Here is a 14824-nt window from a genome sequence, read left to right as displayed (position 1 = left end):
GTATGTCCATAATGTTCTGTACAAACTGAAATTCGTTCAATCTGAGTATGCCTGGTTAGGTGTAAGAGAGGGCCTGAAGGCCCTAATCTTGCCAGGTAAAATAAATGCATAAATAAATAAATATACCACAGTACTACTGATTGTAGGTAATTAACTGTTGCAGTTTGGTGTTCTCTTACTTTTAATTAATATCTGCATGTCCTGTAGCAGTGGGAAATGTTGAAAGCACCACGAGACAATGAGCAGAGATGTGTTCCAGCTGAAGCTGTAAGAGAGTAGCACTGCACAGACGACTTCTTGGTAAGGCGACCGGGACTGGTCCGAGCAGTGACTGGCCACCACACAGAGGCTTTTGCCATGCAGAGGTGCCACAGGAAGTCATCTCACTGTATAGAAATGCAGATAACATCTCCCGTAGAGAAAAACCTGGCAAAAACATTTTACAACCAGGAAAAGGAGTAAAAACTCGCCCTCTATAGGGAACATACCTTTGTACACAATATTTCGAAAGGCAGCTTTCTGAGAGATACAAAAAAAGACTAAAGAGAAACATCTTGGTGATGGATAGGGGATGCTTAGTCTTGGGCCTTTGAAATTTTGGGAGACCACTGAATACTCTGACCCTGTGGGAAAACAATGTTATTTATGTGAAACCTGCATTATTGGCTAATATAAACAAACTCTAAGTTAGAGACACTGGACGGTGATGAGGCAGAGCACCTCATTGGCAAAAGAAAGAGATGGAACGAGAGTGATGCGAGTATTTTTGGTAGAGTATAGTAGGACACAAGCCACTGGTTTACCTGGCAGGGAAAGGCGAGAAGTTTTCTGTAATGAACAGTTTGATCGGTTGGTGCTCAGAAGATTTGGAGCTGAGACAATCAAATACTGTGACTGAGGGAAAAATGGCAGTGTTACTTCACATTCGACTGTAAATCAAATAGGAATGTACAGTTCTGAGATCAGCATCGAGATGTGGAGCCTCCACTGACCAACTCTGGTGCTGAGAGCTGCTGCTGAGCTGGTGTATTGAGGACTTAGAAATATTCTGGCCTAAATTGGACTCAGCCGCTGGCGGGTATCTTTGTTCCACCGACGATCTAGTCTGCAGCCACTTGAAACAACACCTGCAGTACTATGGTGAGATTGTACTGCAGCTGCAAGAAGAGTCATAGATTCAATTTCTTGTAATCTGATTATCACAAGCTTCGCTCTGAAGGCTTGCATTTTATCAGTAGTGAACAGTTTGCAATCAACTTCATGCACAGGTGTGACACTTTTCTTTTCTGTAGTGGGTTCCCCATCATAATTTTGGAGAGTGCATTTGCATATTATGTTTTATCGATGCACAGTGGAATTTAATTCATTAACATGGAGCACCACCCCCTCCCCCTTTCGTTAGAGATAAGAATAAAACAGAAAATGCTTCCCCACAACCTCAATGATTTTAGATAATATTCAAACTGTCACAACGGGTCTATAATTTTCTGATGATTCCCAATCTCCCTTTTTATGCACTGGTCTAATTACAGTTAACTTTAAACTGTCAGGAAAGGCACTTTCCACAAACATCCAGTTTATAAGGTAGCACGGGATGGTTTTTTAATTTCTGTAATAATTTTTAGAATAAAGGAGGAGAGGCCACAATAGCCCCAGTTTTTGAGTGACTGAATTTTACTGCTAAATCTACTATATATAGAGGAAACAGATTTCCATTCAAACTCACTATTACTGTTCATAAAATGTAGGCTGATAGGCCATGGTCAATGTATAAAACTCTCCCCTGATGTTTTGTCTCCGACTGCAGAAGACGTCCTCCAAGGTAAAGCGGCGAACTGCGAAGAGAAGTCAAGGAAGTGCTGATTATATAGGCAGTATAGAGGCTTCCACTGTCCATCACGTGGTGTCAGCTATGAGACTGTCTCTGGTAATGCCAACATTCTTGACTGAAAGTAACTGATCGACACGCTTGCAGTGCGATGCTGACATCCAGATTTTATCCAGTTTAATACCTTCATCTTTCCTGTTAAAATTATTATGGTGTTTATCAATCTCAATAGCCTCTCTATACATGTGCATAATAATGCGAGGTTTTAGATATGACACTCCTCTCGCTGAATTTTATTTCATGATCACCATCCTGGTAGACATGTTCTGGTATGGCCAATTTATCCGTGTGACCCAGGCGGCATTTCCTCTTATGTTCAGCAAGACGGGTGTTCAAACTTCTCTTCGTGGTACCTACAAGGTATTTTATATACCCCCGGTAGCATCTTTTGCCAATCTTAAATATTCTTTTATTTTCCTGGTGGGTCTGAAAATAGTTTCCACCCCATGCTTGTGTAACACCTTTCAAATGTGATCTGTGACCTTACTAATAAACAGATGAAAAACCTTACCCTTGGGCGACTGTTGTTCATCATTGCTCCTCATTCTCTGCCTAGAACGAAGTGTGCTCGATCTATATCCTTGTTAGAATAGCTTGACCGTAGATATTCAATCTCATCTTTTAAATAAACAGGTTCACAAATTTTGTACGCCCTGTCTGCCAAGGTTTTCATTACACCCCTCTTTGTCTAGGGTGGTGATTTGAATCTTTATGCAGATAACGATCAGTATGTGTAGCCCTTCTATACACCTTATGGCCCAACGTTCCATCCCGTAAGGTGTATAGAAAGGCCACACATACTGATCATTATCTGCATAAAGTTTCAAACCACCACCCTAGACAAAAAAGAGGTGTAATCAAAACCTTGGTAGAAAGGGCCTACAAAATTTGTGAACTTGTCTCTTTAAAAGATGAGATTGAGCATCTACAGTCAACTTTTGTGAAGAATGGCTATTCTAGCAAGAATATAGATCCAGCACTTTGGCTCTAGGCAGAGAATCAGGAGCAACAATGAACAACAGTCACCCAAGGGCAAGATTTTACTTCTGTTCATTAGTAAGGTCACAGACTGCATTGGGAAAGTGTTAAGCAAGTATGGGGTGGAAACTATTTTCATACCCACCTGGAAAATAAAAGAATATTTAAGATTGGCAAAAGATGCCACTGGGGGTATACAAAATTCCTTGCAGGTACCATGAAGAGAAGTGTGAACACACATCTTGTTGAACATAAGAGGAATTGCCGCCTGGGTCACATGGATTAATTGGCCATACCAGAACATGTCTATCAGGAAGGTGATTATGAAATAAAATTCAGTGAGACAAGTGTCATATCTAAAACCTCGCATTATTAGACACACATGTATAGAGAGGCTATCGAGATTGATCAACACTGTAATAATTCTAACAGGAAAGATGAAGGTGTTAAAATGAATAAAATTTGGATGTCAGCATTGCACCGCAAGCGTGATGGTCGATTACTTTCAGTCAAGTTTGTTGGCATTACCAGAGATAGTCTCATAGCCGACACCACGTGATGGACAGTGGTGCCCTCTGTACTGCCTATATAATCAGCGCTTCCTCAAGTTCTCTTCGCAGTTCGCCGCTTTACCTTGGAGGATGTCTCCCGCAGTCGGAGATGAAATGTCAGGGGAGAGTTTTATACATCGACCACGGCCTATCGGCCTGGAAGTTTTAAGTGATCACTATTACTGTGGTGGTTTACTTTAAATTCTGCACCTAGAGAGGTAACATCAGCTGCTTCAATGTCTTTATTGGTTCCCGTCTCATCATAATGAAGTGCGCATTTCCCTGAAATAAAGATTAAATTGATCTGGGCTAATGGAAAAAGGTAGTTCCTTTTTATGTAGATATTCCAGGTTCTGCTTTAATTATCTTACTGCATTGGATTTGTTACTTGGCTGAAGTATGTACTGTTTTTTATCTTTATGTATTGCCTTTATTTAATAATTCATAGTTTCACATACAATGACTTGTATATACCACTGTTACATGACATTTCATACTATGACTTAGCAGTATTTTTAGTTTATACAAATAAGGAGTGTACCAATTAGTTATGCATCCTTTCCTGTGTTTCTTTGAACATGGGCTCTTTTTACTTGAAGTAGGATAGCGCATATTAAAGGTGGCAACTATAGCATGCAAGAAATTTTCATGAGCTTATCCTGTTGAGAATGGAGCTCCAACGGTACCCTGAAGAGAGTATCTGATATTTGCTATTTGTAATCATGCAGTAGTCTCATTGTCCTGGATTCAGTCTCATGTTTGTGAATATTTCCAACTCCACACAGTTTTAGTATGCCATCATGGTCAAATAGTATGATATTCAAATGAGTCTCACATTTACATGTATTTGAAGTGACATTATCCAGGCAGGCATTTTGTCTGGTAGGTTTATTATTGAGACAGTAAAATTTACATGGCCGCAGAGTATCTACAAAGAGTATAGTCTTACAATTTTTCACTGACAAATGTACATTTGTACCACCAATGACTAATATAAAGTGTATGTTTACATAAATATAATATAGAGACGTTTAAAATCTTATAATCACCTTGAAATTAGGAAATTGGATAGCAGCAGCTTCAAACTTTCCTTCTATAGTTAAATGTTTTTTAATATTTATCATCTTGGCTTCCAGGGACAACTGCTCTTTAACTAATATTGCTACACTGCTGCCCTTCATTGGTTAGGCTTGTGTAGGCAGGTGGTCAAGCATTGCTTCTATACAGTAAGGAAGTATATAGAAAAAACACACAGTAACGCCAATAAGACACTCTTTGTAAAGTGTATAGAGTAATAAAATATTGTGCGATGTTAGTTTTTGCTAAAATGATGAGTGTAAAACACTTCAATAAACATGTATAATAATTAAGAAATGGTTCAATATGATTTTACGCTGTAACCCTAGATTCACAGGAATACTAAACAATTAAAGAAATAAACCACATTCATTTGAACCTACTTAGTATATTCAAACCTTGGTGTCTGTCTATAATTTTTACCCCTCCCTCCTCTCCCATATTCCTTCTATTACCAAACTACAATTCCTTGATGTTGATGCTTCACAATGTGCCCAATTAATTGACCCCATCTTTTAATGAAACTGTAGTCTATTAAATACTTGTCTACAAGAGATTAGATTTATTATTTTCTGATTGTAACACACAATTTTATGTGCGGGGGCTACGTCAAAAAAGCACAATTGCAGTACTGTTCGTATACACTATTGTTCAATTATTTAATTCATACAGTAGGACAATAATTCATCCCATTGTGAGCAGTTTATTTTATGTTCAATTTAGTACTACATTTATTGCTGGGATAGGTTTGTTTCTGACATTATTATTCATACTAGTTCCTTGTTATACGGGCATTTGTGGGTAAGCCACCGCTAAAATTACTTTTCAAAAGTATTTCCAATGAATACCTTAAACTGTTTTGGTAATAATTTAAGAAAAATAGCTCATTTGACATAAATCTGTTTTGCTGTTAACATTAATCTTTTGACCATATGTAAATTTGTTGCATGCCTCATATCGTGGCTGTGAATTTCAATGTTTCTATTAGTGACAGTGTTGTCCCAAAATATTAGAACAAATGAAGCCAGTAAAAAAAGTTGCTGTGTGACACAAGTGCTGATGGTGGGAAACATGCTCATCTCATTTGGCTTCTGCAGGAATTCATGAGCTTGCTTATGAACTGTCAGTCCCAAATCCAAACACATCCACTTCATTTATCAAGGAATTGTGATTACTAACTGTCTCCTTACATTTGTCACCTGATTAAGTCTCCAAAAAATTTGTAAAATGCTACATGTTATCTAAGATCTAAAGAAGCAGAAGTTAATGTCTCAGTATTAACATGAATTTTGCAAATATGCCGAATTCATTCAGCTTCACACATTCCACCATGATGGTGGACTTTCAAGAATGTAGAACTAGTCAAGGCACAGACGTTTGCTGTATATCTTGCAGGACTGGCACACCTAGAAGAAAGAATATTGCGGAGAATTGGCTCAGCCACACCCCAAGCAATGTTTCCAGAGTGTGAGGTCGAGAGTCACATCTCGATAGCTCAGTCGGCACAGCATTTCCTCACTAAAGAAAAGTTTGAATCTTGGGCAAGCATGAAGTTTTAATCTGCCAGGAAGTTTCAAAATGGCAGAATAAAAGATTTATTCAAATTCAGTTTTCCACAATATTTTCTTGCTAGTCGCACAAAGTATACATGAGAACGTCTGTGAAGTTTGGAAAAAGTGAGGCTACGACGGCAGTTGTGTCCAGATAGTTAAGGTGGTAGAACATATGCCTCTGGAAGGCAACAGTTTGCAGTTTGAATCTTGGTCCAGCATGCAGTTTTAATGTGTCAGAAGTTTCAAATCACCACACACACTATTGCAGAATGAAAGATTCATTTTGGTAATTGAAGTTGCATTTAATGTTAACTTGTTTTAAACTGCTATAAAGTATTTGTGCTTACTCAGGCTGCTAGTTTGAAAAAAGTTCCTTCTTTCTTAAATATAAGGAACAGCCACTATTCACTCCTCCTGACAGTTTCATATCTACACGATATTTATCACAAAGCAACAGTTATCTGTGAGTTGCAAAAACAGAGGTCTGTTTACAGTGGGTAGTTTTAACTGGCAACCAGATAACTGGAATCTTTTGTCACTAAATCTAGATTATCAGATAATTTGCAGGAGTGAATGATAAACAACTATTTAAATTTCTTCCTTTATTAGATGAATATTTCAGATTACAAACATATTTTCATCTAAAAGATATACTTTGACAGACAGGATACAGATTAATAATCAATTATATAATACACGCACAACAGTGTTGACAAAGATTTAGAAACTGCAGTTCTTCAACTCATATTTTGCACTTTACCTTTCTATGTCATAGGCGTATATAGATCCCCCTGAGGAAATTTTGAAGCTTTCCAATCACTTGATGGACTTTTAAGTAAATTAATGTCAGTTTGTAGAGGTGTAAATCTTGTCATACTGGGAGATCTGAACATCAATACTTTACATGATGGTCAGATAAGCAAACATTTTACAGATTGTATCATATCTTATGGGACTGAAGACCTTGGACTAGTACCCAACAGAACAGCTAACACACACAGTAGTTCAATTAACCATATTATCACAAATTATGACCAAATCATCTCAACAGACAGCATAAATGGTCACCTCTCAGATCATTTAGGCCAAACACTAGTGCTAAAATGTTATACCAAATTCAAACCAAGAAAAATGTACAAGCACAGGTGAATACTATCTGCAAACAACACTGCTACACTAAGAAATAGTTTAAGCCAGGAATCATGGGAATCAATTATTACTACCATTGGGGATCAACAATATACCAAACATATTCACAAAAATTCTGACTGAGCACTTAAGTAGAGCTATTCCACTAAAAAAATTTGAGTATCCAGAAAAATCAACCTTTAAAATCAAAACCTGTGTCATTAGATTTTAAAACAAAAGATCTGAAGGAAAAAATGGAAAACATGTATAGCTTACACAGGCTGACTAGCTCAAGAGTTACATAAAGAACTATAGAAGCAGTACAAATATAAGTTTTGCAATGAAGTAGGAAGATTAAAAAGCAGAGACAATCAGCCAACAGATACAAGGTTCAGATAATGTTTCACATACCTGCTGGTCAATTGTAAATAAAATCAGCAACAATGAAACAGAAACTAAAATTAGTAATGTACAATTAACTATGAATAATGATGCTATCCCTGATCACCTTCTAGTCAGCAATATTTTCACTAATTACTTCATAGATACTGTCAAAAACGATGTCTTGTATGAAATGGGGTATACAGCACACATTTGAGTCCAGTAACAAACATAACTGCATAACACTATGCACAGTAAGCACGTATGACATACTGCAGCTTATTGATAGCATCAGAAACAAAAAAATCAGCAGGATTAGATGAAATTTCTCCATATCTATTGAAGAAATGCAAACATTAACTACTGAAACCACTAGTTCATCTAATAAACTGTGTTTTCAAGGATGGTTTGTTCCCTGACAAGTTGAAATCGGCCGTAGCTAAACCAATACGCAAGAAGGGGAAAATGAAGCATGTACAGAACTACAAACTCACTGCCGTAATCTCAACTTTCAGCAAACTAATAGAGAAAATAATATTAAAAAATCCTGGAACATTTCAACACTGCTGACATATTAGGTGATTTCTGGCATGGTTTCAGAAGAGGTCGAAGCACCGCGTCAGCAGCAGTACAGTTTGTCCATCACATACTGGAAAAAATAAATGAAAAATCCCAAGCAGCAGGAATGTTCCTGGACATCTCAAGGGCTTTTAATAGAGTATGTCATAATGTACTCTTATCAAAAATTGGAAAGAGTGGTGTCACTGGAAAACTCATGCAACTGCTAGTAACACATTTAAAGGGTAGACAGCAGTGCACAGAGATTATATATTCTAATGGAAAAATACTGGGGAGGAGAACTTTGGAAATTTGTGGTAAGGTATAATGGGACCAAACTGCTGAGGTCAGCAGTCTCTAAGCCTACACACTACTTGATCTAACTTAACTATGAACAACAGACACACCCATGCCCGAGGGAGGACTCAAACCTCCAACAGGGGCAGCTGCACGGACCGTGACAAGGTGCCTCAGACCGCGAGGCTGGAGAGAAGGAGGTCAAGTACAAGAAACATACATTTTTGTGTTCCCCAGGGCTCAATTTTAGGTCCAATCCTATTCATATGCTACGTAAATGATTTCTTAAGTTCTCTTGACAATAAGCAATTGAGCACTATGCATGCAGACGATACATCTGGAGTCTGCTGTGCAGACAGTGAGCCCGGCCTAGCTGAAAAGATACATAACTTTATTATCAAGGCAAGAGCTCACTTTGAAAGAGACAACCTAAAAGTAAACATAGGAAAAACTAATATTATCCATTTTAAATCAAGTGGTCCAAACAGACAAAATACTATGATTGATGAAATTCTACCAAAAACCTGTACAGGTCATAAATTCATGGATTTAAGCATAGATGATCGACTTTCATGGAAGCAGCTAGCTGGTTATGTCTGTAAAAAACCACCAAGTCTATATATATTAAGAAAATTATCACTATATCTTAATTCTGAAACCCTAAGGGCTGTATATTATGGATAGCATCAGTACCCTTTCTTGTCTTGTGGAACAGTACTGTGGGGTGGGACATGCCAAACATCTGGTATTATAAACTCAGTGTAGTTGAACCTATGATAGCAGATCACTGTGCACTAGGAATGGAAACCAGTATGAGGAGCAAACTGCAGATAAGCACATGGCATTAAAACTACACGTTCAAAAGAAGATTTGTTAAAGAAGAGAGACTAAATGATCTCAAAGCAGCTCTGTCTTGTGTAAACTGGCAGCAGAAAATTGCAGAGTTAGTTGGCAGTGATTCTTTCTTACGTCTGTTCCAAACCTTAAAAGCAATATTTGATGACATGTTTCTGGTAAGACCAATGAAGAATCCTGTGGACAAATCACAAGAAAGTTATCAATGTGAAACAATGGTACACACCCGAGCTCAATATATTGAAGTGTATTGTAACAATGTGCAAGTATGGAATGAAATCAGCTTTAGACATTCCAGCTAAAGAATTACATCACCACAACTACCTAAAAGCCAAAAAAGCTTATAGGAAGGCAGCAGAGGAAGCAAAAAAGAAATATAATGATACATACATTAAAGAGGCCCAAAATCCTTGTAAAGCTGCCTGGAATCTTGTAAATGAGAACAGAAAGAAGACTACCTCCTGCTTAAATTCATGTAGCCCTGATGACTTCAATGAATATTTTGTCAGAATAGTGGAAAAGACAGTGAATGAAATTCCACACTCTGACCTAGATCCGACTGCAAACATAAGAAATGCAGACAGTTGCAGAATTCAAAACTGGAAAGAAGTACACCCTGAAGACATGATAAAAATTGTGAACTCCTACAAACACTCAGAAAGTGTAGACATCTATGGCATGTCCTGCACACTGCTAAAGAAAATTATTGCAGAATTAGCTCAGCCACTAGCCATAGTAATAAACAAATGTCTATCTTCTGGTGTCTTCCCAGACTTCCTTAAACTGGCGCGCACAGTACCAATATATAAGAAGTGGGATCCATGCGAGGTGTCCAGCTTCAGACCAATCTCAGTGGTACCAGTACTAGCCAAAATTACTGAGTCTGTGATGCACTGCCAGGTACTGAATTACTTTGAGGAAAACAACTTATTCCAAAACACACAGCACTGATTACACAAAGGGAGATCAACTGTGAAAGCCACACTGGACTTATTAAAAATGATTCGACAGAGTTTTGAAGAGAGAGAGTGTGTGGCACTGACACTCTGTGACCTCAGCAAAGCCTTTGACTGCATCTCACACACAACACTAATAGCCAAGTTAAGATGCTATAGTGTTGGAGGTGTTGTTCTACCAACACTCCAATCTTATTTGGAAAACTGAGAATAGGTAGTATCAGTGCAAGGAGCAACTTCTCTTGAACAAAATCTGGAACATGCGAGTGCCCCAAGGATCAGTCTTAGGACCTCTCCTATTCCTCATATATGTCAATGATATGAGCTGTAATAGTCAAATGTTGCAGTTTGCAGATGACACTACCCTTATTGCCAAAGGACATACAGCCGCAGAAGCTATTGGTGCGTCAAATTTGATGTTTGAAGAAATAAAAGAATGGTTCATCATAAATAAAGTGAAGATCAATGAAGAAAAAACCCAACATTTGATATGCAGTCTAACAAACACTGAAGAGCAAGAAAACATGGAGACTGTCAGACTGCTGGGCTTCAAGATTGACAGCAAACTCTCCATGAATGATCACACTGCATATGTATGCACCAAACTTTCTCGTGTGATATACCTCCTGAGGAAGCTGAAGAGGGTAATAACTGACCAGTTTCTCACAATAGTCTACCATGCACTCTTCCACAGCCACATTAGCTATGGACTGTTGTTGTGAGGACACTCCTCAGGCTGCAAAGATGTGTTGCTAAAAAAAAAAAGCAATCAGGATCATATCCTCTAGCAAAAGACTGGACCACTGTAAGCCTATTTTCACCAGGCTAGGCAATAATGACTGTGTTTTTCTGCCTCATTTGTATAAAAGACCATCAAAGGAATATTAGGATAAGACACGAAATACATAATCATGACACTCGCTGTAAGAGGAACATTGAAGTGCCAAGGTGTTGCCTATCAAGTACACAAGACAGCTTTCCGACAGTCGCCCTAAAAATGTACAATCAACTGCCTCCAGAAATGAAATCCCTGCCACCTGAATTATTTTGGAAAAAAAAATTGCTCAGGACTTGAAACAACATCCGCTATATTCCTTGGAAGAGTTTCTTAACAGTGGTTCCAGTGAATGGACAAAATAATAAATATTGTTATGTTTTATATATAATTTTGCCTAAATTTAATCTTCTTTTTATGTTCTCAGTTAACTGCACATTTAATTTTATGTTTTACTCAAAGTACATATTTTGCCAAAACGAAACTTTATGTGTGTGATCTACATGGTTTTGTAAACATTTTGCTTTATGGTATTTTCATTTGCTGCTATGAAGTTTTACTTTCCTGTTTAGTTATATTTCATTTTCTCTATTTTCTATGTGTTTTTGTGCACTGCATAAATATTTCCTTTTATTTGTAATATAAATTTTTTATATGGTGTTGTATAAATGTTAGTTGATAAACATTGTATTTATGACATAGTCTGTCCAGCCATGGCTGGTAAACGACGAAGATATAGTAATAAACTAATATGAAAAGGGTTTTCGTACTGCAAAAGCGAGCATTGAGGATCACAGCGAAAGTAAAACCAGGAACTTCTTGCAAATCCCTATTCATTAGACACAATATTCTCACAGTGTATGCCATGTATATACTGGAAACTGTAATGCTAGTGAAAGAAGACACTAAGATCACAAAAGGAAACATGGACATTCACAACTATAAAACAAGGCATAGAAAAGACTTTCATACAGTTAACAGAAGGTTAACTTTAACAGCAAAAAGCCCCAAAGTCAAAGCAACTGTTTTTAATAACTTATTACCAAATGGAGTTAAGATATCGACAGGGGATACTTTTAAAAAGGGATTCACAAAGTGGCATATCCAAAAATGCCCTTATAACTTGAATTTATCATGAATTATAATGTAATAAGAAATAATGTAAACAAAAAATTGTAACTGTACAAACTTTACACTAAGCTGAAAATACAAGTGCATGCAAAATTATTTGTTATGAGCAATACACTGAAACAAATGAGAATTTTTTAGAAGGGTGGAAGGTTGTGTGAAAACAGAAATGATTGGAAATTAAACAATAAGAGAAGAATTGTAAATATACACATACACAGAAAGAATATGCCAGAACAGTTTGAAGTGAATGTGCATCAGCAATGGATGGAAAATGAAAGATCACCCCCCCCCCCCCCCCCCCCTACAAAATAAAAACTTTAAATATCAAGGAAGACTGAGACTGGATATATAATACAATAGATGAGTACTGTAACATGCTATATTACCTATAAGTTGAAATGACGAAGGAGAAAAAAAAGTGAAATTTAACTTGTTCAAGACCTTTGACTAGAATACCATTAAGAAGTAAATTATGAGTGCAAAAATTGTATGATATTTGAGAAAGCTTGTGCAATATGTGTGGTTATCTACTTCACAAAGTATCCATTTTGATCACTTTTACTAAATGGATAGGTGCAGTTAGAATGACTCAACTCATTGAAGAGGGTCTGAAAGATAACTGTGAGTAAACACCACATATTGTTTACAAAGAGTTGGAAAGGTACAAAACTAAAAAATTGTTGGAAAAGCATGCTGGCCAAAACTTGCATTAAAGAATCATGTAATCAAAATTTCCCAGATTCTATTCAGCACATTTTGCTCTGAGAATCATATCAAAGGTGTTCATTACAGAAGGTGCTAGATTGGCATACTTTGCGTGCTTCCAGTCTCTTGCAGCTTATGGAATCGAGTCGAATCCAATAAGACTTAGTACTGTTGGCAGGATTTCGTTTGGAAACGGAACAAAACGAAGTTTTAATTTTCCATAATGTAGGCTGTATATTGTATAGTGCACTACCTAGGCTATTGGTAGTCTCTAGATATGTGTAACATTATTCAGTTTCTTTTGCATATATTGTATAGACCATGGTGGGGCTGTGTTGAGACACTGGACTCGCATTCGGGGCCAGCTGTTTTCAAACTCTTGTTCGGCCTTCGAGTTTAGTTTTTCCAAACAGCCATAAGGAATGCCTGGAAGTTTCCACTTCGCCCCATGGATCATCATTTGCACGATTAATCATTATGATGTGGAACGAGTCACTTTATATGCACATCACGAATTATTTGGTAAATACGGCTACATGCTGATCGTTTACATGTAAGCGAGATTTTGTTTTTAAGTGTAATCCGGCCCAAATTTCCTTTCATTTGTGTGTATTTATCACTGTAATAATAAATTATAAAATTTGCGATATTTGACGAAAAAGTACTGCGCATCAAGTTCCAGGACATTTCTACAACAATAACAAGCCTCTACACTCTACAGGTATATATTATTTTTGGGGTGGTTTTAACATGGATGGCGCTGAAGATATTACGTTTAAGGTCAAAGAAGAAGAACAAAAATCAGAAAAAACGCTCAGCATTATCCTGCACATCACAGTTCCAACTTCCAACGGAGAGAGCCCGTGGGCGTATACAGTTCGCACGTTACGCTCCCTCGGTTCCTGCTATATTTTTAGTTGTCAAACGTAAACACAACAGTTGTCTGAAGATCAAGTTGTGAGGGACAGGGCAGTATTCTTGTTAGTCTAATTGTATAAGACAAGCAGGTGTGTAGTTGTCTTCTTTTAGCGATACGGTAGTTCAATAAAATATGTAGGGCAGTGAAATACTAAGGAGCGATAATTAACTGGTCGGCTCACCACAAGTTGAGACTATGTGTTTACTTAAATAATTACGTATGTTCACTTAAATAATTACGTTAACTATAACTCACTTTATTTTGTGTGTTTACATTTTCACCTTATGCTTCCAAAGGGTAGGCCCCCCATGGCACAGTCGTCCAATACACTGTATACTCGTGAGGATGGAGTTTTCTCTATCTGGCCACCCTGATTTAGGTTTTTTCATAACGTAAATAAATATGTTAGTTCACTCACGAATCAGAGGCGGCCGTGACTGAGCCATACTCTAAAGAGAGAGACCAGTCACCTGTTAGCCCCTTTGATGCCACGTTACCACTAAGTAATCCAACCACAGACTGAACAAGATAAATTACTTTATGCCTGTCATTCGTGACGTCTTATCTATTCCGAGAAACAAAACACAACCTAGCTAGTCATCCTAAATAATGCGTCGAACGTCGTTTGTTTAGGTACATAGCGTGAACAGTATACACGAAAAATTCTTAGTGTGATGGCATGATATTCATGCTGTCCCTTCGTTATCTGCCAGAAAACATGGCATGATAAATTCCGGCTTACTATGTCGTTACCAGATAATATATAGAGGTGTTGACACCGCGATTCTGCTGTTGCAGTGAAATGCTTTTTAAGAAAGGCTATCTCTTCGTTTGTGTGGGGAAAAGGGTTATTCATAACAGCATCAAGAACGTAAATAGTGGGCCGAAACGTTCAATTTTTGGAACCGGTCTCGACACTACTTATATAAAAATGACGGAAACGATACCATTATCGAAGGATTTCTTTTTCCGACAGGTGAGATACACAGAATGTGTATATATATCTCGTACGTATATCTGTAAGTCATTTTAGATGCCGCTCAGTGAAATGTTTTGATACTCATGATTAATA

At 37.5% G+C, this 14824-nt stretch overlaps 1 protein-coding gene and 1 long non-coding RNA gene across 2 annotated transcripts in view; one reads left to right on the top strand and one right to left on the bottom strand.

Annotated features, from left to right (window-relative positions):
• Positions 1-6634: 6634 nt before the first annotated feature.
• LOC124551360 lies at positions 6635-14555 on the bottom strand. The gene is made up of 2 exons (XR_006967825.1): positions 14008-14555; positions 6635-8784 (listed from the first exon to the last, which is right to left on the bottom strand). It is a non-coding gene; the product is annotated as an uncharacterized LOC124551360 (long non-coding RNA).
• LOC124551358 (persulfide dioxygenase ETHE1, mitochondrial) overlaps positions 14244-14824 on the top strand; it is a 52723-nt gene continuing 52142 nt past the window's right edge. The window contains exon 1 of the mRNA XM_047126394.1: positions 14244-14728. Within this exon, the coding sequence (XP_046982350.1) occupies positions 14555-14728 (174 nt within the window). The 5' untranslated portion in view covers positions 14244-14554. The remainder of the gene's footprint in view (positions 14729-14824) is intronic.

The sequence above is a fragment of the Schistocerca americana genome, chromosome 9 (assembly GCF_021461395.2).
Source record: "Schistocerca americana isolate TAMUIC-IGC-003095 chromosome 9, iqSchAmer2.1, whole genome shotgun sequence".
Taxonomy (NCBI): Eukaryota; Metazoa; Arthropoda; class Insecta; order Orthoptera; family Acrididae; genus Schistocerca; species Schistocerca americana.
The sequence above is the reverse complement of the archived record's forward strand: the minus strand, read 5'-3'. Positions and strand labels throughout refer to the sequence as shown.